This window comes from Argiope bruennichi, chromosome 10 (assembly GCF_947563725.1).
Source record: "Argiope bruennichi chromosome 10, qqArgBrue1.1, whole genome shotgun sequence".
Taxonomy (NCBI): Eukaryota; Metazoa; Arthropoda; class Arachnida; order Araneae; family Araneidae; genus Argiope; species Argiope bruennichi.
Window position 1 is genome coordinate 123,341,850 of NC_079160.1, and position 27,001 is coordinate 123,368,850.

General features: G+C 31.2%; 1 protein-coding gene across 2 annotated transcripts in view; it reads left to right on the top strand.

The window, feature by feature from the left end:
• Positions 1–15,114, top strand: part of LOC129988836 (coiled-coil domain-containing protein 40-like) — a 35,871-nt gene extending 20,757 nt beyond the window's left edge. For both annotated transcript variants that reach the window (XM_056097110.1, XM_056097111.1), the window contains 5 exons: positions 1,261–1,352; positions 2,926–3,046; positions 5,325–5,513; positions 11,997–12,155; positions 14,765–15,114. In XM_056097110.1, the coding sequence (XP_055953085.1) occupies positions 1,261–1,352; positions 2,926–3,046; positions 5,325–5,513; positions 11,997–12,155; positions 14,765–15,001 (798 nt within the window). In that variant the 3' untranslated portion in view covers positions 15,002–15,114. The remainder of the gene's footprint in view (positions 1–1,260; positions 1,353–2,925; positions 3,047–5,324; positions 5,514–11,996; positions 12,156–14,764) is intronic.
• The last annotated feature ends 11,887 nt before the right edge of the window (positions 15,115–27,001 follow it).

Below are 27,001 nucleotides of genomic sequence, written 5' to 3' on the forward strand. Positions count from 1 at the left end.
CATTTCACAGAATATTTTTTAATTATTTTTTTTCTCAGTGGCAGATGTTATGAGAGATATTTGGTGGAATAATAGTCCTGACATAATCATAGTTTCTCGTTTAAAAATTTGTTATTATTTGATCTTGTAAGTAAACGTAATTGTTCCTGATCACAGAATTTTTCATTTTTTCGTTTCATCACATCTATCAACTGAACAAATACTTTTTTCTGCTTTGTCCTCTTCAAGAATATGAAAGTCAGAGAATCGCCTGTCTTCCATTGTATATAACTCTATATCAGGAGATAAGAAAATGTACAGTCACTTCAAACGCCATTTCCAGAGAAGAAACCTGAAGGGAGAATATATTCCTTTTAAAAAAAATCTATATAAAAATTATTCGAATTTTTGCGTGCTTGTGTTTCAATTTAAAACATGCGAATTCATTTAAAAGGGGAAGAAATGCAAAAACGTCAAAAAAAAAACTCTTTATTTTAAAGTATTATGAGGAAACATATCTATTCATTTTTAACATTTGCTGCCTGCTTCAGAACTCTATAGAAGAAATTTATCATCAAATTTCGAAAGATATTCTGGAGCAAACATAAAGTTTGGGATATTTGACGTTAAGCTATGAGGACTGAAGCCATCATGCCTTCCTTAAGATCTCATTAACAGACTGTCAAAAATGCTATTTATTTAAATTTTTTCAACTTTTTTTTAAAACTTTCCATTCTATTTTTGGTTTAAGTAGAATGCAGGTTCGAAGCAGTGAAGTTACTTGGTATTTTTAATTCCGTTTTATTCTCTCTCGGGAGGAAAACATGATTATTTACAAGAAGGCGCAGTGCGGCACAAAAGCAGATAGCAAAAAGGGACAAACAAATGATCACTAGTCTTATAGAACATAGGATTTCTGGCCAGGCACCAAATCCATACACGTGGTGACCTTTGACACCTTTTCAAGGACAACCGAAGATATCACTTTCTCTTGATGCGTAGTACTGATGGCGCATTATTTTTATAGAGGAATTAATTAAACATAAAGTGGAATTGGATCACGAAATAAGAGAATATTTCAGAATGAAGTTACTATGGGCTAAATTAAGATAAAATCTTGTAAATTAATTTGGATTAAATTAAGAGTTTAAAATATCATTACATATATTTATTAAAAACTTGATTTATTGCGTAATCGCTTTTGATATTAATTAGCTGGTGTAACAAAATAATTTATTTACGCAATTTACATTATTCTAAATGCAATTTATCTATTTTCAGGAAGCAGAAATGAACTATTTGCAGAAGCAAAATGAATTGAAATTATTGAGACGGAAGAAAAAGAAGCATTTCAGAAAGCTTATTGAAGCCCAGTATGTATGCTTGATGTTACATAACGCTACTAACTCCGTTCGACCCGACTGCGCAAGTTTTATGCTCGTGGGCCGGTTTTTGTTTCAAACGAGGCGTGCCTCGCTAAGGATAAGGCATGTAAAGCGAGTTATCACTAAGGATATATCCTGCATCCCACATTTGAAACAGTAACCAGCCAACCAGCATAAGAGCTGAATAGTCATGTTGAGTGAGGGAATTAAATAGATATCCATTTACTTCAGTGGCATCTTAATCAAAAGATAATAAAGCTAGAAGAGGATTAAAATGGTGAAACTATAAATGCACTTTTGCGAATTATAGCAATGAAAATGCACAGTCCAAGAATTATGAAGGTTGGCAGTCGTTTAATGATAATATTTTAGCTAAGTAATTGAATATTTTGATTCTCAATTGCATGGATCTTCTATGGGCTGAAAAGCTAGGAAGATCTGCTATGTGCTTGCTATTGAGCCATATTTTCAACTTAGCTGATTATGGAAATCTGTGAAATAGGACAGTTTCAATCCTGTCATTTAGGTTAAAATTTAAAAAATAAACTTCTTATATCTCTCACATACTTTAAAAATGAGATACCGATCAAAGATATTGTTACGTAAAATTCCACAAATTTTCTAAAATCAACAGATTTAATGTAGGGGGTGTACGGTAAAACAATCTGACTTTCTCAATAACATATGGCGACATGTTATTTAACAGGAAAGCACGAACACCCAGGTAACAAAACTTTGCCGAAGCGTAGCGTACATGAGATTAGCTCTTGCAGAAAACAGTAGAATGCAAACAACAAAACAATAATTAGCAGCACGAGACGCTCAGAGTAAGAACTCGCTCAGTTACTAACTTAAACTCAACTGAAATGACTGACTCTAGCTCGGTCTTCCAGCTTTTTATAGTTTCCGAAGTAGGGCACAGAAACTTCTAGAAGGATCGGCATAGTTCGCACCCTAATAGTCATATCGTCAAAATTCCTGTTGATTCTGGAATCTTCATTTTGCCTCCAAAGGGTCGCCAAGACCAGAGAAAGGATCATTGATCCAGTATAAGTTCAGATCCGTAAAGAAATTATCTTCTTTATGATAGAACTATATGCGCTAGGAAGCAACATTACTAATGCATAACAATATCAACTGACAAAACTAAATTAATAGAATTAAGAAGGCTGTTTTATTCATAGATCTGAAAGCAATTATTTTTATTTTATAAATTTTGAATTAATTTAACCTAATTGCTTTATTTTCTAATGTATTGTTTCATTTCATAGAATATTTTTGCTTATATGATGAATATAGATAATATAAATATAGAAGGAGAAATAATATAGATATAACAGCTATTGGGAATGGAATAATGTGTTGAATTTTCCTCAAAAATCAAATAATTCCTTTCTTTTTTCCTAACGGCAACTTCAACGACCTCTATCGAATTCTAACAATTTTAGTAATGAAGAACGTTGGCGCCAAAAAAGAATAACGCCAGCATTTCAATTTGGAACGTCATTAACGGAAAAATACCTTCAATTCAATAATTTTATTTATCCATTGTTTATTTTAGGAGACATATTGTGTATTGGGAAGGAAAGGTTCGTTTAGCGGAAGATACTCGCAAAATTCTTAAATCTGCAAGCCATCGCTTTGAGTTTTCGAGCATCAATAGTGAAATTCGATGTCTACGGGTTAGTAAAATCAGTTCTTGAAGTATTTTGCTCTAGCATAGATGAATACAAATTATTGAAATGATTAGAAACAGACAAATTATTGTTCTAATATAATCAGAAACAATAATTTGTATGTTTCTAATTACAAGAGAGTTTATTTTTGTATTTTGTATGAATCAAAATTTCCAATCTGAATGTAAAGATGCTTTCACCTTTGGACTATTAAACAAAAGAAATAATGTTGATTAAAATGATGCATAATTTATGTGATGCACTAAGGAAAGATGTGTTATACGTCACTGCGGCAGTTTCGCATTATCTACTCACAATTATGAATTCTGGGAAAGAATCTTGGAAAAGAAAATGACAGTTTCATGTCATGTCATTTGTTCATGTTTTTCCAGTCTGTTCATTTGAGCTTCAGATTAAGTATTTGGAAATAGGTTCTCAAGATGATTTTTTGAATTCCTGGCTTGCTTACTAGGTTTCAAGAGGTAAACTTTCTTGCACTGCATACAGTTTACAGTTGTTTTTCACGTTTCTTTTATGAAACTAATGACAGGATTATCAATTATGTCCTTTTTGTATACTTAGTCAGTGTGTTTCTCAATCAAGATTATATGTAGAGTGAAAATTCTCCCTCGGAGGTCATAAAATATCAACAATCTTTTGACAACAATCGTTCGGTGACGTTCAAGACATAATATGGTTATTTCGCCTCTAGTTGTCGTCAATAATATAGCAAAGATAAATAATTGCCGGATTTTTTTTATTTATTTATTTATTCGTTCGGTTATCTAATTTTCCTCCTAAGTGCTCACTCATCACTATGCTTTTAGAGAAATAAGAAAAATGAACCTCGTTCGGAATGTGAGACTGGATGAGAATATATTTTTTCCCCTTTTGCTTATATTTTATGGGACTGATGACAGTACATGTTTTTTCATACAAATCAGCAGCCATTGTTTGGCTGATATAAAATCAACATTTGGAAGCTATTAGCAATAACGTTGATAGTAAATTTCTTCTGAAAGTATTACAAGTTGTCTTTTATTATGATTCAATTTATAATGTTTCACAAATTGCCCTCATACCGGGTGTTTAAAAAATGACCGGTATATTTCAAAAATTAATAAAAACTAAACGTGCAGCGATAGAAATATACCGTTTGTTGCAATATGCTTGGGACAACAATAAATTTTCAGGCAGACAAACTTGCGAAATTAGTTACAATTTACAACAACAGATGGCGCTGCAGTCGATTTGAAAGATATAGAAGAAAACGCAGGCTGAGTTCGCCATTCTGTAAGTCGTCTTTCTGCTTTAAGCGTGTGCTGTTCACAGATTGCAAGTTTGTTGTGAAAAAATGGTTTATTCCTTAGAACAAAGGATTTTTCTGGTGTTGGAATTCCACCGCGTAGAACACAGTGTTGTTGCAACAAGACGAAGTTTTCAACGAAAGTTTAATGTAGCCAAAGAGCCGAAAAGCGATACAATAAAGGATCTGTTTGAAAAATTTTGAAATCGTTATACATGAACCCCTGCGACTTCTTTCTGTGGGGACACTTGAAAGATCAGGTGAAACGCCACAATCCAGAAACAATTGAACAACTGAAGCAATACGTATGTTCTGCATGTGAAGACATCCCGCCTGAGATGTTTACACAGGTTTCTGCTCATTTCATTCTGAGACTACGCCATATTATTGCTGCGCATGGTGGATATTTGGAAAATATCGTTGTTTAGATTTTTTTCCAGACTGCAGAGCTATCTGTTGTTGAAAATTGTAACTAATTTCGCAAGTTTGTCTGCCTGAAAATTTACTGTTCTCCCAAGCATATTGCAACAAAGGGTGTATTTTTATCGTTGCCCGTTTAGTTTTTATTGATTTTTGAAATATACCGGTCATTTTGGAAACACCCGGTATATACAGCCAACATTTCTATAGCATTTGCAAGTATGTCTCTGTATGGATGTATTCATTAACGCATCCCCTGTATGAATCTTATATTGTATTCATTGATGTTCTTGTTTCTAAAAAAGCAAAACTTTAGTCAACCATGCTTTTTTTATTGCATTCTTCTCAAAAACTATTGTCTGCTCTTGGGGGACTATTGGGGATCTTGATGAGACACCTCAAATATTCAATTTAGTTCCGGTCAACATTATCGTTTAAGCATTGTCGTTTTCTTATTGAATTGGAAATGTTTTCTCTTTTATTTTATAAAAATTATTGTTCCGACCTTTGATTCTCTCGCTATCTGCAATTTGTTTAAATATTCTGTAACTTTCTTAGATGAAGCTGGAACATGTAAAAAAAGAGCAAGAAGATTTAGTCCAGGAGATGAAAAGAGCTGTTTACACTCATACTAGTCTGTATATTGAAGCTGATAAGCAGTCTTTGTTCGGTAAAAGAAGGAAAACACCCGAATTCATCCATAAGAAAATAAAGCACGCTCAAAGGAAAATCCAAGAAGATAAAAAAGTACGTATGAATATTAAACCATGAAGCTCTCTCTCTCTCTCTCTCTCTCTCTCTCTCTATATATATATATATATATATATATATATATATATATATATATATATATATATATATACTAGCCGTCTTTGGAGATCAGCCGGTTCGCCAATCTTAATGCTCGTTAAAATTTTAATAATTGAATATTTTATGTAATTCCTACTTTAATAGCTTCTTTATCAAAATATTTTGAAACTTCACATTTTGATAGTCATGTAATTCATTCATAATATTATAAAGGCCTTCAGTCATAACATAATATGTATCTCTCTTTCTGAGCTCCCGTAGAATTTATACTTTAAATTAAAGTGGAAATGATTAATCTACAATTAATATAATAATATTTTTTACTGAAACAAAGCATTTTTTGTAATATGATTACTGAAAACAGAGTCACTGAGCATTTAAACCTTATGGGCACTGAGGAATAGCTTTCTTAATTTATGTAATATCACAAGAATTTGTCAACTAAATTTTTTGAGATTCATCATGAGCAAATCTTTTAATTAACAATGGTTAATTTTAAATGCATCAAAAACTAAGAAAATAAACAGAATAGTTTAAAATAATTGGTCGAAAACAGGTTAAATTAATACTTAAAAGACGATGTACTTAAAACTATAAGCATATACAAAAATTAACATAAATACAATTTAGTTACAAAAGCGTACAACTAACCTAAAAATAATTTAAATCAACTCCGCATCCGTTGAAAATAGTTGTCAACAATCAGAACACAATACGCATGCGCGAATTTTCAACGCCAGTTACGGTAACGCAAATGCATGAATTTTTCTACGCCAGTTGGGGTAACGCTATGCAGATTAGAAATTTTCATTTTCCTTTATTCTATTTTATTTTAATTCAAAAGTACTTCAGAATGAATCAAAAAGATCGATTCATTAACAATGTTTAATTTTAAATGCATCAAACATTAAGAAAATAAACAGAATCGTTTGAAATAATCGGCCGAAAAATTTTAAGCCTAGCCTTATTAGCGTGGGGAAGAAAAAAAAATACTGAATCCTTACTCATTTCGCGGTGGGGAAAATGAAAAGGTTTTTTTGGCGGGAAAGTTAGTTTTTAATTAATAATTAAAAATTCAAAAAAAGGGACTCCAGGTGCACATTCCCGACCTTCAAGGTATACATGTACCAAATTTGGTAGCTGTAGGTCAAACGGTCTGGCCTGTACAGCGCCAACACACACACACATTGAGCTTTATATAAGTATAGATATATATATACAGATATATTCGTTCAGAAATAATCCCTCACTCCATCCAAAAGCAATCTTTTCCTGAAAGAATTCATACATACAGGGTGATCAAGAAATAACTAGAGGTGTCCGAAACCCTGTAGCGTGTTATATACTGGACGAAATATAACAAAATTTAACCACCATACACGTTAAAGTATGCAGTTTTGATTTAACAAGAAAAAAAAAATTGGTACCATTAACGCTGATAGGGGAAATCCTGGCGATCGTAAACTTTATTAGTAATTTGCTCATGCGGGTACTTTGTGACATGACATCGAAGATAAAAGGAAGGGTTGCGGGAATTTATGTCATTCTACAAGAATTCGCTCGTCGATTGCGTTGTCACTACATGAACGCACCTTTTTAGTCAAGCTGTTTTATCAGCGGGATGAAAATGCCAGTTCTGCTCTTCGTGAATAATGACGGTTAAAACAATTACGTAGAGGACCGATGAATATAACTAACTTACGAAGAATGGTTGAAAGATTTGAAGCAACAGGAATTCTTGGTGTGCAACCATGCCGAGGACGTAAAGTTATCAAGCAGGAACAAGTTGAAGAAGTTGCAACAATCGTTATGAATCAGGCAATAGCTAATAAGCAGGTTATCAGCAGTGCACATTCAATATCACGACAAACAGATACCCCGTTCTGGACGATGCAGAAGATATTGCGTAAGATCCTGAAATTTTATCCTTATAAGATACCATCCATTAAATGATAACACTGGATCTGAATCTTAGCAATTTCTGGTTGTGCGGCGGTTCTGGTTCACTTGAAAGGCGTTGTGTATCAAGGTCTTGTTCCTGACATTCCTACTTTAAAAGATCAAATAACGTTACATGTCAGACAAATAAATGCCGAAATGCTGCGAGTCACCGTCGAAAACCTTGTGTATCACATGTAATTATTGAAACATGAAGTTGGTGGTCACCTTGAACCAAACTTGTAAGTTGCTATAATAAATGTTTTTCATTGATATTTGATGTGTTGCTATTTACTGTTTCCACTGGCAGTTATGTATTCTTTTTCCAGTTGATTCTCTCCTATAACTCTTTAATATTTTTGCAGATAAAGGTTATAAACTACTTTTTTCGCTTTCAGTAATTTACGGCCCCTTGGATCATCAAATCGGAATGTTACCAACATGAAAAATAACCTTTAAGAAAATAGGCTTTCACTTAAAAGAAAATTCATAGTTGAAATATCATTTATTTTTTATTAATTGTTTACAGTTTCCAACAATTTTCGGACTTCCTATATTTTTGCGATTTTCACCAACTAAACGTCGTTTGGGACTGTATGTTGTATGGTGGTTCTTAATCCTCCTGATGCCTACTATCATATATATATATATATATATATATATTAGATGACTCCGAACGTGTACTGTATGTCCACTAGGAGAACACTTCCCGCCAAATGTCTATGTTTATGGCGGTCGCTAAAAAAACTGGTTACTGTATATATATATATATATATATATATATATATATATATATATATATATATATATATATATATATATATATATATATATATATATATATATATATATATATATATATATATATATATATATATATATATATATATATAACTTATGTGACACAGAAATCGCTTTTATTGCTTATTGCTAAATGGCAACAGTTAAATGTAAACAAATCACTATATGAACATTTCAGATTGCCTTACTGAATCTTTTTACAGCTGTATTTAATTCAATACTTTAACAGCAAAATATTATTAAAAATGTTCTGGGGAGGGCTGGCATTCCAGTCAGACAGCAGAAACAAGATGTAAAAGAAATCAAGAAATAGGCTCCAAAAAGAAAGTTTATCAAGTGTCAGAATAGATTTAACTGTGGTCAGTTTGGTAATCGCTACGACTTAACTATTTCGTATTTATCATTTAAAAAATCAGTAATCTGGACGAACAATTTGGTTGCCAAAGGTGGCTAGTTTTTAAAATGTGTGCAAAATTGCAGAATACAAAATCAGCTATTTCAGGCGAATTTCAAAATTTAGAAACTTGTTTCTTTAAATCAAATCTGCAGATTTTGTCTCATATCCCAGGTCATTTCTGTGCAGAAAGGAAGCACCGTTTTAGTAGTTATAAATACTACATAACAGTTTTAACGTTTTACTTTCTCAAAGAAAAGTCATACCAGTATAGGTATTTGCTGATGTACAGAACCGATTGCGTATCTTTTATTTATTGCATAGATTTAACATTATACATATAACATACAGTATAATGTTAAATATATTGCATAGTTTATATGCAATGTCTTATTAAATATATTGCAAGTTGCATTATGTTTTCTCAAGGAAAAAGCATAGTAGATCATTGCTGCTGTACAGAACTTGCGTATTATATCCTTGAAGTCGTTACATTTCCCAGTTACTGAACAGTATAAGGCAAAGCACAAGAAAAATTGCATTGAAATCAAAGTACTTACCGAAATTTATATACTAGAAATACATACACTACGAAATTTATACACTATACATTTTTCTTTTAGGCATATCTTGATAATACTGCCTTATATTTGTATGAGTAAACATCAGTAATTTAGTAAATAAAATATACATTATAAATAATTGGCAAAACAAGAATCAGACATCTAGCTATTGATCCGATTTCGCCAATTTTTATTTCTTATAGAAGCTCATGATCTCTAGAGCCTTGAGTGGCTGTTCTTCTACGAATGAGTATAGATGTCCTAGGGATCTATGTAGGTGCATTCCACTTTCTACTATCTGCTGCTACCCATCCTTCGACTACAAAGGAGGGAGGTTTACAAACAAACAAAAAGCTATTGTTTGCTTCTTCAAGAAGAACTGTTGCCACTGTTATTGCTTCTTGTTTTTCATGAACAACTAAAAATTCACACTTCCACAGTGCTTGGCGATCCATCAGATGGGTGATTCGCATTGTATCGATTCAAGCTACCTCCAAAGTGTTTTGGTGTAACACTCTTGGGCATGCCTTTGTTCGCTATCCCTGGAGATGACTCCGAACCTGTACTGTATGTCCACTAGGAGAACACTTCCCGCCAAATGTCTATGCTTATGGCGGTCGCTAAAAAAACTGGTTACTGTAGGGAGAATTCATTTCGCGTGGGTAGAAGCTCATTTAAATTTCTTACTTTGCTACGTTTAGCGCTAAATTGTATTATTATATTTAATTTTTGAAAACAAAAAAAAAATGATTCACTAAACTCAAAATTATTTGAATACTCCTAAGCTTGAAAATATATGATATTCTTCCATAAAGAACAACACAAATCAAGTGGAGAAACTGAATAATTCGTACGATTAACGATTGTACAAGAAGAAAAAAAAACAATTAAGAAATCTAAAGTCGATTCATACATAACGAAAAATGAATCGTCTTCATTTCTTTTTTTTTTTTTAATTTATGTACGTAATTAATATCAAATACTCTGGAGCAAACGCAAAGTAATCTGTCTAATTTAACATAAAAAAAATAATAACTTATTTTCAATATTTTGAAGTTAATTCTGAAACATAATTAACTTCAAAAGGTTTATATGTGAAAGGATTCTAAATCCGAGAATAATTCAAGTGTCGTCAAGGTGAAAATCGGAAAATAATTCAGGTGTTTGAGATTTTAAAGTCTCTCCTTTCTTAAATTGAAAAGGCATTTTAAATTGATGTCAAAATTTAAGTTAATTAATGCAGTTAATATTAACCAAAGAAAAGATTAATATAATATAAAAGAAATAAGCTAAGCGAATATAAAGACACATGCCACTGCGACTAAAGCGAGGAGACAAATGACCAACATCTTTTTTATCGCTTCAAATTAAGGATAAGAAGAAAAAAAACCCCTAGACTACCGTCCGATTTCTGTTGTTCGAAATGGATCTCCTCTACCAAAACTTGTTTCTATAACGCGCGCCGTAAACGCAGACATTTGGCTGGAAATGTTCTCGTAGTGGACGCACAGTAGGTTCCGGCTAACACAAAAGCAATTGTCAAAGATGGTAATATCCGATTTCGGAGGATGCTTTCTCTTGTAGGCACCATGGTGAGCGATGACGTCGGGCGCATGGGCCAAAGGAAAATCTGTTAACTTCAGTGGGCAACAGTTTAAAACACTAGTCCTTTCTTTTCCTGGATTATAATTAATTTATTTTCTTAAACATTATATGATAAATGTTTCCCTATATTTTATGTTACAAAAATAAAATTCGAACAAAAAAAATTTCGTTCAACTGTCCCATTTTTTTTTTTTTTTTTTTTCTGGTACAGACATTAACTATTTGTGTGGGTTAGATAAATGCCGTCAAAAATTTTCGCTCTTGAGACTTTTTGCTTCAAGTCGTTGTCCGAAAGATAAAGCAAGGAGGATAGAGGCAATTAAAGCAAAGAGGATAAAAGCAATTAAAACTTAAAACTCTATCAATTAATCCGATATGAGTTAGTCCACATGGCAGTCTTCATCCTTCTAAGGGAGTCATTGTTATTTTCGTCATTGTTATACGAAAGACTATAGACAGAGTATTGTAATCATGAAGAAAATTCGAACTCGAGATTTTGACGAATTTCCACGTTTTAATCCCTGAGTTCGAAAAAAAAATTGAAAAATGTCTGTCTGTCTGTCTGTCTGTAACAAAGATAACTTAAAAATGCTTTGAGGATGAATGTTGGTATATGGTCTTAACCGTTATGGCACATTTCTATCACATTTTGATCAAAATCTATTCAAAGGAAGTCTGTCTGTCTGATTTTTTGAATATAAGTGAGCACGATAACTACAAAACGAAGACAGCTAGATAGATAAAATTCGGTACTCAAATTGAACATCTGTATTGTAGACACCCTATCAAATGTTGAGCCAAATCCAACAAGGAGTTTAATGTCTGTCGGTCTTTATTTTCAGAAACAAGTAAACTCGATAACTCAAAAACGCAATGACTTAAATATATCCAATTTGGTGTGGGATTTTGTGACTGCATTTGTAATCTGTGTCAAATTTTGACGTCGATAGATTTGGAAATAAGCGTCTCAAACACAAATTCATTTTTATTAAGAGAGTATGTGAGAAAGAAGCCCACTCCTACTTATTTAATATTTATTTATTTTAGCTAGGGGGAAAACATTTCTAAATTATCAAATTTTGATTGACTCTGTTCAGAAAATATTTCTTCTCTTTTAAGGATCTGGAGAAACTTAATCAAAGAATAAGTTCTCTCAGATCATCTGAAGCGGAACTGAGCGAGGCTTATGAAAGCGAACACGAGTTTGCGTCTGGAATGATTAGCAAAATAAAAGCAATGGAATATGATATCGAAAATAAAGAACAGGAAAAGAGACAAGTAAGTAAATTGCCAAATATTTTAAATGATGATGGTCTTTATAATGTACATCTATATATATATATATAAATCTAATGTGTGTGGCACAGAAATCTCTCTTATTACTTCCTGCCGAATGGCAACAGTCAAATGTAAAAAAATTTTGACGTTTGAACGTTTTTACAGCTGCATTTAATTCATCGCTTCGTAAATTGATGGGGCTATAAAATACTAGAATTTTTCTGGAAAGGGTTCACCGTGTCCTGAAAAGCTCCATTCATTTAAACGAAGGAAAATGTAATATAATCAATTAATAGGCGTCTAACCGAAAGATTAATGGAGCAGGAAAACAGGCTTAACTATAGTCAAATGGAAAATTGCTATGACTTACAAAAAAATGATGATCAACATTTCCAAAACTATTATTTCACAAAACGGTTTTTGATTTATTTTAAATCTAAAAAATTTCGTTTTTAATAATATCTATTTCATTTCCGTGCTTTTTTTTTTCCCTTACTTTTTTTTAAATTTGATGTCCGAATTGTAACGATGTTTTTAAAGTTATAGGGAAATTCAAATTTATACTTTAGAATATTCAATTGCATGCTATTGCCAATACCAAAATTAAAATTTTTAAAAAATGCATTATTTGGATAATAACTCCAAAACAAGATTTTGACTTCTGCTTTTATTTCATATATTAGTAATGTAACCACAGTGTAATGATTTAAATAGACTGATAAAATTAATGTTTTTCTTTTAATCTTATCAAATAGCGTCGTAAAACTTTTTTAAATGCACACCATATCAAGAATTTTACTCCTAAAATGTCAATAATCTGGGAGAACAAGCTGGTCGCCGAAGGCGACTAAGTTAATTATTATCTAAGATACTGTGCATCTACTTTTCATGGATATGATAAATGGATTGACCGTCGATGAATTGTATTAGTAGCCACCTTGCATCTTTCGAGGTTGCATGTGACATATTGGAAAGATAAGGAGTACTCTGGCGGAATGGATTTACAGAAATCTTGGTCTACCGAGATAGTTCCAGATTTTGTAAATGTATCGATTAGCATGATAAATTATTGGTGACTCGTACTCTAAAATCTGGAGAGACCGTAGTTTTATCTTACACTATATTTTGATGCATATGCGCCACCTCTTATATTTTATCGTTTTTCATTAATCGATAGTGATTTAATACTCAATCAATAAAATATTTTAATCATAAGCATTTCTCAAAATTATGTTCACATTAATGTTCAAAAATGTGTTAACGCATTGAGTACGGTGCTCAACGCACTCCCAGGGCCCGTTTATTTTTGAACGCTCATGAAGCATGCTTGGCAAGCAATAGGATGCATATATGCACATTTTTAATTTGCATTTGGTATTACATTTACATAAAGTATTCTTAAATATTACTATATATTTTATACATGCACTTATTATATAAGATTTTCTATATTTTAACTATTATTTATTTCACAGGCATGAATAATGCTTTAGAGTTGATATTTGATAAAAGCATATTCCCTTGTGCAATGATGTTCGGCATGATTTGCAGCAGTATTTTGTTTTAAGACATTAAGGGCTGCTCATGAATTTCCTCGTGTTTCGTATCCCATCTGTTACGGACCGCTCACGAGTTTGCGTGTCCCGTCTGTTATTGATTCATAAATAACAAAGTTATGATGATTTTAAAAGGTACAAATTTGCCCCAAAACGTGCTGTCCAGACGTATGTCTTACAGATTTCTTTGCGGTCCTTAATGTGTTAAATATTTACCTCTGGTTGGTTATGCATCGATTAGCCGAAAAAACATGCAAACAGATATCTCGTGACCCAGTCACAACGTTGGCCTGCTAAAAACGAGAAATCTCGTGACCCGTATGCAATTTGTTTTAACAATCATATGCTTTTTCCTCCAGAGATAAGCTTTTGAAATAAAAATTTTCAATGCTTAAAGTTGAGACTTTCCAAAAATTGAAATTCCTTATGTAATTAATTTTTATCTTTCGGAGATAAAATTCCAGAAAATCCAATTAATTTTCAAAAAGCGCTTCATAGTACCATTTCAAGGAATTCATGCATTGGTTATATTTGCTAATTCATCTTTTTATTTTTCGCGGAATCCTGAAGTTAATCACTATTAGAATTTTTGAAATGATGCCAAATCAAATGGAAAGATATTGGACAATCTATTCTGTTTATTGACGCTCTGCCTCCATATTCAAGTTGTTTGTACTCTAAATTGGTATGAATAATGACTTCGACTCCTTTCTCAGACATGGCTTACCTTCAAAAAAATGAACTCGACCATCCCATTTTAAGATGAAAGTTGCAATTTAGATGCGAATACTCCTTACTAGATTTTTTTAAATGTTATTTTCATATTTTTTAAAAATTTTATTTTGTTCGCATCATATTATTTTGAAGAGTTGTGAAAAAGAAAAAAAATGTTCGTTTAAACAGAAAATAATGTTTGTTAATCTATTATTTTCGAAACTTGATTACTCTCTCTTTCATATTTTTTGCAATTAATACCAATGTTAAATTTAGCTAGTGATTTAATACTTGTTTATGGTTATTATTTATGTACATATTTTTTTAAATCTTTTTAAGGCTGTGATAGAGTTGTCGTTTAAACAGAAAAGAACTAAATTGATGCAAAAAGTTTTAGACGGGACATATATAAGAGCGATCAGAAACGAAGAATGCAGAGAAGATGAAATTCAGAAACTGCAAGCTCATTTGCGTTCTGTGGAGGTTATAGTGCAAACTGCAATGAACGAATATCCGCATTTGGAGAAAACATGGAACAAAATTATTGATTACATTACAGTTTCAAAAGAAATATAGAGCAGGAAAACGAACGCTTATGTGATGCTGAAATTTCAATTTTATTTTTACAATGATATTTTGCTCCTGTATATTTTATCTCTTTCCTATGTGCAATAAAAACACAAAAAGCATTTTTATAACTTTTTTTTCCTTCATTTAAAGGATTGACTTTTTTTTTTTTGTTCCTTATTTAAAAATTATATTTATTGATTCATGTTTAAAAGGTATTATTATTGTTTATAAAAAAAACTGTTAGTTTAAAGAAAGGAAGCAATGCAATAGGGTCGGAATTCTAGATTTTTTTATTTTCCAAATCTTAAATGTTCTGATTTTTGAACATATATTTGTTCAAAAATCGGAACAATACAATATTTCAAATTTTATTTTTTGAAGAAATAAATCATCGAAACTTTTGTATTTTATAAAATGAAAGCTCAAATTTATCATTAGAGCAAACCTTTAGAAATTCGATGATTAAATGCCACATTGTTAAAAAGTAAAACTCGGGCTTCTCTATTATGACGGTTGAGAAAAACTTTGATAAGAGATTTTTACTTAAATACAGATGTGACCTGAGGAGAATAAAAGTATTTTTATAACCTTAATCTAGCGAAGGAAACTATAAACGCAACAATTCACATCACTCCGCACCTGGTTGTTGCGAAACTGTTAAAAACGAATTCGTGCATCTAGTCCAAAACTTGTAGCACGGTAACGGTTTGAGCTTGAATCATCTGGTGTAATTGCACCGGCTGCTGCATTCAGTATGCCCCGCATCACAAAAATTCGAGACAAAAATGCCTATCCGTCTGTCTCTCTCTATCCCAAAATTATAGCAAGGACTCTAAGGATGGGGTGATGTCGTGTCAATTTTGAGACAATCCTTCGCGCTCACTCCGCACCCCTCTAAAGGCGATATGCCACTCAACTCCGAGCCATCCCACTGTGTGTATATGCTTTTATGCGTGCGCACATTGATTGAATATGAACATTAAAATCTCTTCGAACGTGCTTTTCTCCAATCCCCTGGTTGAACTTTCATAATCAAAATCCTTGCTCTACTGCTCCGCCTTGATCTACCTACATCAACCGATCCGCCAGCGGCCATTCTAAATGATGTGAAATACTGGATATTCTTAAGACTATCTTAAGATCTTCTTAAGACTATCCAACCGTTCACACCACGTCTCGACAAAAGTTATCGGGTTTTTTTTTTTTTTTTTTTTTTTTTTTTGTCGATTTTAGTTCTGTGGCAATTCTTATATATATATATATATATAATACTACTTTTTACTCTTATACTGCTTCTTTACTTCCTCATATGCGAAATATAGAGAATAATCTTCAGAAAATATTTGAACTTGAGATTTTGACGAATCTCCACGTTTTAAACCTCTCTGAATTCAAAAAACATATTTTTGGAAAATGTCCGTTTGTCTGTCTGTGACAAAGATAAATCAAAACGATTTGAGCTAGACTGGTGAAATTTGGTATGCCGTCTTTAAACCAAATTTGCAGCTTTTTTCCCCCCAATTTTGATTCAATTCTCTTGGGGGGGGGGTCCATCTGTCAGGATGTTCGAATACTAGTTTGTACAATAACTACAAAACGAAGAAAGTTAGATGGATAAAATTCAGTACATAGTTTCAACAATCTATAGAGTAGATATCTGTCAAATTTTGAAAGAATTCCAGCAAAGGGTTGATCGCCTATCGGTCTTTCATTTCATAAATATGTCAATGGGGTAACTGAGAAACGCAATGACTTAAATGTTTCAAATGGGGTACGAAATTGTGTGACTTTAAAGTGCAGTTTTATGTCAAATGTTTTGTTTCAATCGGTTAGGAAGAATACATCTGAAACCCAAATTCTACTTTCGGATAATAGTAACATTATCCCAAGGCTTAGTCGCCGACGATCACGCGATAGATTAAATAAAAATGCTAAAGGTTAATATTTCGTAACTGTTGTACGCCAATGTCATTGCAAGGTGTTCACTGAGATAACATCCGTATTAGAGAACATGAGAGAAAGTTTTGGAGTAAGCATTCCCGCTTTTCATTTAAGGAGCGATTTTTACATCATGTAATGTATAGAGAGTATGCCAGTCTATCGTTTACATTATCATCTTGATATAAAGTTGTCTAAACTTCATCATTGTGAAACCACACAGTTAAGTAACTTTATCATTTTAACACTTTTTTATGTTAAATGGATCATTTTAATTTTGAAACTGAATTTTTAAATTATTATTTATTTATTCATTCATTTTGATAAATGTATGCTTTTTTTGTTTTGAAAATGGAATTGTTTGAATATAAGTAGTGTTTCTGTACATAAATATGTATCATATTATTATTCTGAAATTATATTTAATGTTTATTTCAATGTAATATTCCTTTGACTTTCTGCTCTGAAATAAAGATTCATTATTAGTTATTATATGGCATTGTCAAACATAATCAGCCTGTGTTAAAAGTCAAAATTTTGTAATTATATAGTATGGTAGCTTACAATGTCATTTCAGGAAGGAATAGGAATATAAAAATCTTATCAACAAATTAAATATGGGTTTTTTTTTTTTTTTTTTTCCTATTCAATCAACTGAATCTTTTGTTCTATATTTAAATCCATATTATTTCTTATTCTAAATTTAATTCTCATTTTTTATTGTTACTTTTAATATTTTTTGATGTTTTGCTTTTATTGAATGTGCCTTGCTTATTCCCATATATCATAACAACGTCAACTTATCAACTTTCGAATATGATTACTAATATCAGTTTTCTATCATTTTATTTTTTATTATTATTGTTATATTTTTAATCTAAGAATTTTTGAAGATATATATCTTTTGTCTGTATTTTTTATAAAATTTTTCTACATTTCCCATGATTTATATACGTTTTTTTTATTTAGAATAAGATTCATTACAAATTAGTTTTTGTTCCTTCCGATTGTTGCTCTGATTCATTCTGATTTTTCTAGTCATTCTCCAAAGAATCTATTTTTTAATGTGTTTCATACATATCTTTGTTTTGAATAAAAATAGTTTATTAATTTAAATTAGTATGTTTTATTTTGAATCGAACGTCATTTAAGCAATAATTGTATGATATTTTTTATTAATTCTATGATTATTAGCTCTTTGCTATATAAATTTCTTTAAATAACTAATTTTTTTTTTAAATGTTGAAGCTTTTTTTAAAAGATTGAAGCATATTCGTCTTCGCTGCGATCTTCATCTTTCAAGTCAAATGTATCAATTCTAAATGTCTGAAACCTAATGTGGGCCGTCGTAAAACCACGTCTACTGTTTTTAAAACAATGAAACATAACAAATTGCAAATATTTCTTTTGATTGCCCATATTGAAAGACGCAGAAAAAAGTGATTCATTGAATAACATTTTTTATTTAATGAATGGTTGTTAAATTTTGGACAATGCGGTATATTATCTCATGCAAACTTTTAAAAAGAAAAAAAAAACTTATAAAGCATGGCAATTGGCATTTTTTTTTTTTTTTTTTTTTTTTTCCATTTTGCACCTACAATAGAGCCGGTCTCTTTCTAACTTCGTGAACTTGTTTCCGTTATTAATTAAACCAGACGTTAAATCATTTCCATATCTTTGTAAAATATTTAATTGCTTTTTTACGTAATTTTCTAAAGAGCAAAAATGCGAAAATTTTATTTGTTTTCGCATTTGTATTAAAAAGCTTGTTTTTATTCAATTTTGGTGTTGTTAAAAGTTAGAAAAAGTATTTAATTTTTAAACTTCAAAAATAAAAAAAGTATAAGATAATTTTTCATAATCTTGTCATTACTAAACGCTACTCTTCTTTTCTTTTAAAAGTTTCGATTTAAAAATAAAATGATAAATAATTAGAATACCGTAACAATGTTTTGGCATCAATAGTTTGCCAAATTTTATGATGATCGTCATCTATTTTATTGTTATCTTTTTAAAGTCACGAATTCAGTGTTCCAAATTGTTAAATATGGTGAATTAGAGTTGATAAAATTTATACTTTCCATTCCGACTATGTCGTGTCTTATTTGTTGCTGCAAATATAAAAGTCAAATACAATTCATTTACTGATACTGTTATCTATGATCTTAGCTTGATAATGCAGTTACATATCGAATGGAATATTTATTTTAAATTTTAATAGTGGAAAAAGTTTGAATTTGCTTAATTGGTGGAATATTTATTTTATTTTAAAATAGTAAATATTTTTATCAAATTTGAAGTATAAAAATTATTTGGTGAAAAATTCTCAGGAACAAGCTACAAAAAATATTTAACTGAAGATCTTAACAATCATTACATCCGGCGAATCAGCTGATCAAAAGGGTGGTTAGAACTAATTATAAGGATGAATGTGTACATTAGGGTGAAACAAAAAAATCAATTTTTGAGTTTTAATTTGTAATAGTGCAGAAAAGTTGCCTTTTGATTTAGATAAAAACAAATCATAAATATGAAAAATATTGGAGTAGGTCTTGAGGTGCCGCATGAACGTTAAAGTTTATAAAAACGGAAATTTTTGACACATTTTTAAGTTTTTTTACGAAACAATCAACTTTTGGTTTTTAATTTGTAACAGCGCTTAAAAGTTATCCTTTGATATAGATAAGATAAATAAAAAAAATGCATTGGAGTACATCTTGAGGTGCCTCAAGGACGTTAAAGTTTTATGAAAACACACTTTTTGCAACTTTTTGAGGAATTTGATGTGGATCGATTTTGAAATAAAAAGCTTTAAATATGCGTTGTCATATGAATAGAAATATAAAAACAGTTTTACTTTTTGCACTGGGGTGTCGCCTGAGCGGTTATTATTGAGGTAAGGCGGTGATTTGTCTGCGTCCGGCGACAAAGGTCAAGTCTGACTTCAAATCAATAGCTTTACCGAGTTCAGTTGAGTTTGCGTCTCCGTTCCGTCTATTGTGTAACTGATTAAAGCAACTGACTTGTTAGTTTGCGCGCTTGTACGCTTTGCTGTGAGTAAAAATGGCTCAGTCTAAATTAGTGAAGACAAGGTAAATGTCGGAGCGTTATACTTTTAGGAAATTTAGTGATTTACTTGAACTCCCTACATACGAATCTGTTATGAAGTTCTAATGTTATATTAGACATAACCTCCAAATTACTTCAGCGAAGGATCTTTCTGTAAGTGAAATATGCGACACTTTAGTTCCCATAATGGTACAAATATAGTCAAGAGCTTCTATCCCGTTGCTTCTAGCAAAAGATTTTCACAAATGATAAAACCTTATCATGATAAACACGGGAATTTATTTAAGTATAAAAGCAGAAAATGTTCAAATAAATTTGATTCCACCCTCTTAGAATTTAGAGAAGCTAAACATTTATTTGATATTGCTGACTTGTATAAAAGATAAAAAAGTGCCAATTATGGAACAAAAGTTTCTAAACGATCAACGCTTTAACAGGAAAATGGTTACAGAAAATATTAATACTGCTACCACAAGCGCTTTAAAAGAAGCAAGAAAGAGTAAGGCACTTCAGTGAACTATCAGAAACGATAACTGGCGACAATGGCAAAGCTGAAGAACAACAGTGTTCTTTATATAATATCAACCAAATCTATCAAATAGACAAGAAGGTATAAAACTACCAGGTGCCTGTGTGGTTTAAAATTGTTAAAATCATCCATGTATTTATGGTTCTAAACATCTTTTTTAATTTATCTCATATTTACGCTATCTCTCTAACAATCTCAAGAACGTTATAGACCAGAAAGAAATGGATACTTTGCTGCTTCAGAAAATATCCCTTTGTCCTTGTTAAGTGGTGAACGTAAAATTCAAAGAGAACTTCGTTTACGACGTGTTTTAAAAGCAAGAACAGAAAGTAAAGACAGAGTCAGGAAGTTTAATGTTCCAAAGATAAACGTCGGTGCAAAGGATTACATCGACATGATCTCATGGCTTGAAAATAATGTAACTGAACCGCCTCCTCCCCTACTAAAACATGTTTCCAGTGACTTTCAGAAAAACTTTATACGGAAGGCATCTGAAACTGAACCAAATAGTATAGGAGACTCGGTTATCGACTTTCTCCGACATACAAGCAAGCAGCGGAAAGAGCTGTGAAACTGGTGACCGAATCGTCTCAAAATGTCTGTGGTTCAATTGTAAGAGATGGATACATAAGAGCAAAAATTGACTTACGAGTGAATATGCCAAAATTTAATTTAAAAAAAAAACAGTTTAATGTGGCAATGAAATAGAAACAAACATTTTGCAGCTGTAACATTTGTAATCATTAAGGATACAGAAGCAAGAAACACAAAATTTAACATAAAAAATATGTTATTATTATTATTATACTTTGTAATTAATAATTTTTTTCTAGTTGTAATGCTTATATATGTATTTAAAACCATCTTTTGTAACATTATATGAACGAAAAATTCATAAAAATGTTTTATCAAAGTTTATAATTTTTCAATATTCTTACAAACTTTAAGCTCTTTGCGGCACCTTGAGATATGTTTGTATTGCAACCAAATTTTTTTATTCTTTTTTAACCTAAAAGATAACTTTAAAGGTCCATTAAAAAAAAACACTTTTTTTTATTATTATTAATTTCAAGTTCTTTGCAGCACCTCTAGATAATATAATATTGCAACAAAATTTTTAAAAATTGTTTTTGAATCCAAAAGGCAGCTTTTTCACATTATTATCAAATTAAAATTTAAGAAAACATTTTTTTAAAGCCCATTAAAAAAAATTTTGCGATTTTTTTTTTTTTTTTTTTTTTTTTTTTTTTTTTTTTTTTTGCAAATTTTAATCTTTTTGTGGCATTTCAAAGTAATGTAATATTACAACAAAATTTTTAAAAATTGTTTTTGAACCCAAAAAGCAGTTTTTTCGCACTGTTATCAAACTAATATCTAAAAAAAAAAATTAAGTCCATTTTTGTTTCACCCTAGTGTACGTGTTTATAAGTGTGTTTATGCTTTACAGGATCGAGTCGTTTGATATCGAGCTATAAAATTTTGCACATATATACTTTGGAAGATGGGAATGTGCACTTAAAAAAATTATTTTTATGGGAAATTTTAATTAATTAAAAATTAAGCAAAATTCTGGCACTTTTCAGTAATAACTTCTGTAAATATCAGAACACTAAAACAGTTTTTATACTATTTTAGAATTCAAAAAATTATCCTTTCAATTATTCTGCTTTATTTGCTGTACAAATTTCTGTCTATTGGTAATTAATTTTTAAAAATACCTTAACATTTAGTTTACTAGAATATATTTCATTGTTGAAGTGCGATTCAACTCGTTTTCATTATTGCTATTCATCATAATATTTTTTTTAACTTATTGTTGATAAGATATGGATGAAAGGATTATTTCGCCAAGTTGAGTAGGTTTCAATATTATGCAAGTCTTTAGTAACATTTTTGAAATTTCCTTGTTCTTATAATGAAGGCTTCATAACTAAGTAATTATGAAATTTTAATAATGCATTACAATTTTAAACATTGCTACTCTTTTCTATGATATAATTGGCTATTTAATAATATAAACAGAATATTAGGGAAATGCGTAGTACAATGAATAGAACGGTATAAAACTTCTAAAATAAAAGGAATTATATCCCAGTAGCACACGTACGTTGTATAATATTATACGATATTAAACAATATTTGCAAAATTGTATAATATTGTTGAATATTTAATAATATAATATATGACAATATTGTACAATATTGCGCAACATTCTGTGCTACTTGGGTATATCTATCAAAATTTTGTTGAGAAAGCGATTAAGACTAAAATTTTTTACGCCCGAGATAGCTTGGTTGGTAGGGCTCCACTTGGTTGTCTAGGTACTCCACTAATTTACTTGTAACCAGAAATCTTTGTCCACAATAATATATATATATTCAATTTTATTCAGTCGGTAACCAATGATAAATTGCTTGATTTCATTCATCTTGATTCAAATCCTTAAGCATTCAATGGCGAATCTGATCTTACGTGTTAAAATACTGAATTTTTAATAAATAAATATATATCTGTAATTAAGTCAAGATAAGAATTTAAAAGAAAAAGATCCCTTGACTGTAAATATTTAAACAATAATGTAGTGAATTGGCAGTAAGGGAGATCTGATAGTCCGGGTGCTAGTCTTATGAGGCACCATCAGAACAAAACAGTGTGTTATCATTTTAAAAAAGAAATCACTAAGAGATGAAAAAAATAATACCATTTTCCCCTGGCATCATCCGTATTTACAAAACATCGATAGTGATTGGATTATTTTATATCTGACTAAATCTGTATGTATTTGATTTTATATTTTGATAGTGATTCAAGTAACAATAAATGTCTCAAATAGTATGTGTTATCTAATTAAAATACTATTACGTAGATAACATTTACTATAACTTTGAATCTCCGGGGTTTAAATACAGAACTCATGTTTACACATAAAATGTTCATCAAATATAATCATTAAAGTCTACAACTGTATGCAAATACAAACAGTACAAAACTGAGCACGTAACAACATAAAAAGAAAATTAGAATTTCGAAAATAATCCGCACTAACAAAAGCTCCATAATTTGACCATGGACCATGATCATTAAATTAATTTCTATCTTTAATGTATGAATCATATGTTTTATAATGGACATATTATGTTCTTTTAACCCTTTCTAGTGCTGTGGGAAATTTTCTTTCTATAATTATGTAGGTTGGGATGCTTCTGACAAATTTTTCAATAGGGGGGGGGAAATAGATGCTTCAGTTTCTTATCTCAAACAAAATGGTGTGTCTGGATTTATTAATTAATTATTTATTAACTAAATCAAATTAAATTTATCTAATAAAATATATTAATCATTTTTCTTAAGCCAATCGCCCTAAAAATATGCTGACTAGAAAAAAATGGCATTTTAAAAGGTTAAATAAGTGTTTAAAAAACAGAAAAAGAGAAAGATAACTGTAAAGATATTCTTTTGCTTGTGTGAAATTTTCCATGTATAATTCAAATCTATCCCACTTTTAAAAAATATTCTCACGCTAATTAGATTATATCACATGTCGAATTTATTTTGTGTTCGTTAATTTATTTAAAAAGTTCTTATGTATTATAAAAATTCTACTTTTTTTTTGTTTACTAGTGAAATAAAACACATTCATGTCCATAAATTAAGGATAAGCAAGTTCAGGAAAAGAAAGAATCAGAAGAAAAACAAATGGGACTTATTTGTAAAGCCTATTTATTAAGCAAAAAGTAAAGAGCAAAAAAGATGCTATATGTTTGATGTCATTAATAAAAATTGCAATTTTTTTGCTCCCTGGAGCAAATTACAAAAAAAAAAAAAAAAAAAACACTATTTACAAAAACCAATATTGCATGGTTGGTATGATGGTTAATACATAGCATGTCTCCCAAACGATGCAATACAGTCCGTACAAAGCTAGGCATGCTGGGTATCAAATTATCGATATGATCTTGGGGAATATCATCAAGCAATGCTCTCCGAAGTTCCGTTAGACATGTAGGAGGTGGTTGATGGGTTGCAACTTGTCGACCAAACATGTCCCACACGATGCTCTACTGGATTCAAGTCCGTTGAGAATGATGGCCAGTCTATACGGATGATATCCTCCGATCGAAGGCATTTGTTTACGATGTTTGCACGGTGAGGACGGGCGTTGTCACCCATAAACACGAATTCTGCTCCCACGGAGCCCCGAAACAAACGTACATGTTGTTCTAGAATGAACGTCCGGATATATTTGGCCTGTCGTGTTTCCAATTTGAACATGCAGGTCAGTTATCGAACCCAGAATAATTCCTCCCGAAACCAGCAATCCTGCACCACCGTAACGGCGTCGTTCAATTATGTTCTCTTGGTGGTAACGGGTACCTGGCGCTCTCCACATGAAAGTTCGGCGAGAATCAGACTGCAAGCTAAACCTGGACTCATCGGAAAACATCACACAAGCCCACTGTTGAGGTGTCGACAATGCACGGTCTCTACTCCAGGCTAACCTCAGGCGACAGTGAGTTGCAGTAAATGGAACACATCTGACTGACCTACGAGCATATAGACCAATCTGCCTTGAAACTGTCGCACCAGTGGCTGAAAAGAGCTGACGAGACAGGTCTGATGTTGTTCTCCGTCTGTTTCTTTTGGCAGTAACTGACAAATACGGTCCTCATTCGGCGTTGTAACTGGGGGGAGGGGTCTTGTGCTGTAACATCTATTCACATTACCACCATCTTGGAATCGTTGCCAAAGCCTGGAGAATAGAGATGCATAATCCACGATTTTTGAATAACAAATAATTTTGCTATTGTTATTTTTAAATATTTGTTCCAAATATCTGTTATTTCAATCATATTATTAATTTAAAATTATTATTTAATATTAAATATAAAATTTATTAATTGTAATTAATACTTAATTTACTAATTTAAGTAACGTGTGATTGAATTAATTTATCTATTTCAGCTTACTTCTTAAATTTGATTTTTTTTCAAAACTATTTATTTAATTTCTGTATTGGAGTAAACCATTTTCTGAAAAATTTGAATTAAATATAAATGTCATTTCTTTAAATTGTTTACTTTAGTTCTATATTCTACCAATAGATGGCGCCAGCAGTAAATAAAATATATGCAAAGTCAAATCACAAGCAATTAAGAACGATTTGTATGGAACAGTGCATCAACACATACGAATACCAGTAAGACCGGCTACTCTCATGAAGTGGAGCGGCGACTTCACACTTTCCAGTGAAGTCACCGCTACGATAAATTTCAGTGCTATGCAATTCAGTGATACGATGATTCCAATAACCGGTCCGTTCACTTTTCAATCCGTTCACAGATTTCTCGTTTCTGTTATGTTCGAGAGCTTCCATTGGACAGATCGTATCGATTGTTACTTTCTATCGTGATCCAAAACCTGTAACCGAAATATCACCAGAAAGATCGTGTCAAGGATTTGAATCCCATCCCTCTTTTAAAAGTATTGATCACTGGTATTTGTGACTTTTTGATATTGGTTACGTAATAACCGCTCGTAAAATATTCGTCATCCCTACTGGAGAAGACACTCTGGGCGATTCAAAGTTCCTCGGATATTTCCAACTGGGTACGTCTACATTCGAGAAGGCCGATAATTTTACCACCTAAAAAAATCATCCAAATGCGTTCTTTGTGTCATAACTGAACTGGTTATTGCACTGAAAGGCTTATAAAGCACTTGCGAACAATTTTACTTCTTTGCCTTTATTCCTTATATATCACTCTCTTACACTCTCGTCTATTATCGTTGTCATCTGATGGCTTCCTGCAATTTGCATGTTATTTTTGAAGATGTGTGTAGTCATTTTAAGGGTGATATATGTATCGCAGAGTTCGATTTCCGCGTGACTCTGAATTATCCTTCATTTATGAACATGAATGTATATATGAGAAACATTACATTTCAGTAAAATGAGCAGAAATATTTAGCTTAAAAAATAATTTTTAGTGAAAGGAGAAAAAATAAAGAAAAACTACACACCTCCAAAAGTAACATGTTGAGGAAATGTGGTGCCTAGTATATAGTTGCATATTTTTTGTTCTCATTCTTACTTCTTTGACATTTTGATTTAAAAAAAGAAATAAATAACTGCAAAAAATATTATAATTTTGTTACTTCCTCTACAAGTTAAGATTAAAGACAATGGATATTCTCTTACTATCTAATCACTATTTCTCTGCTTCAAAGTTTGCCCAAAATAACCAATCAAAACAAAAAGAATATAAAAGCAAGATATTTTTTAAAATTTTGAAGTATTTGCTCCTTTCGTTATTTTCATGTCTCAAAGTTTTCATAAAATAACCAACCAGAAAGAAACTAAAGCAAGAAGAAGATATTTTTAGAAAATTTGCACCTAGTAAAAGACAAACATAACATGAGAAATATCGACTTCCTTTCTTGATTCAATCAATCAATCAAGATTTTA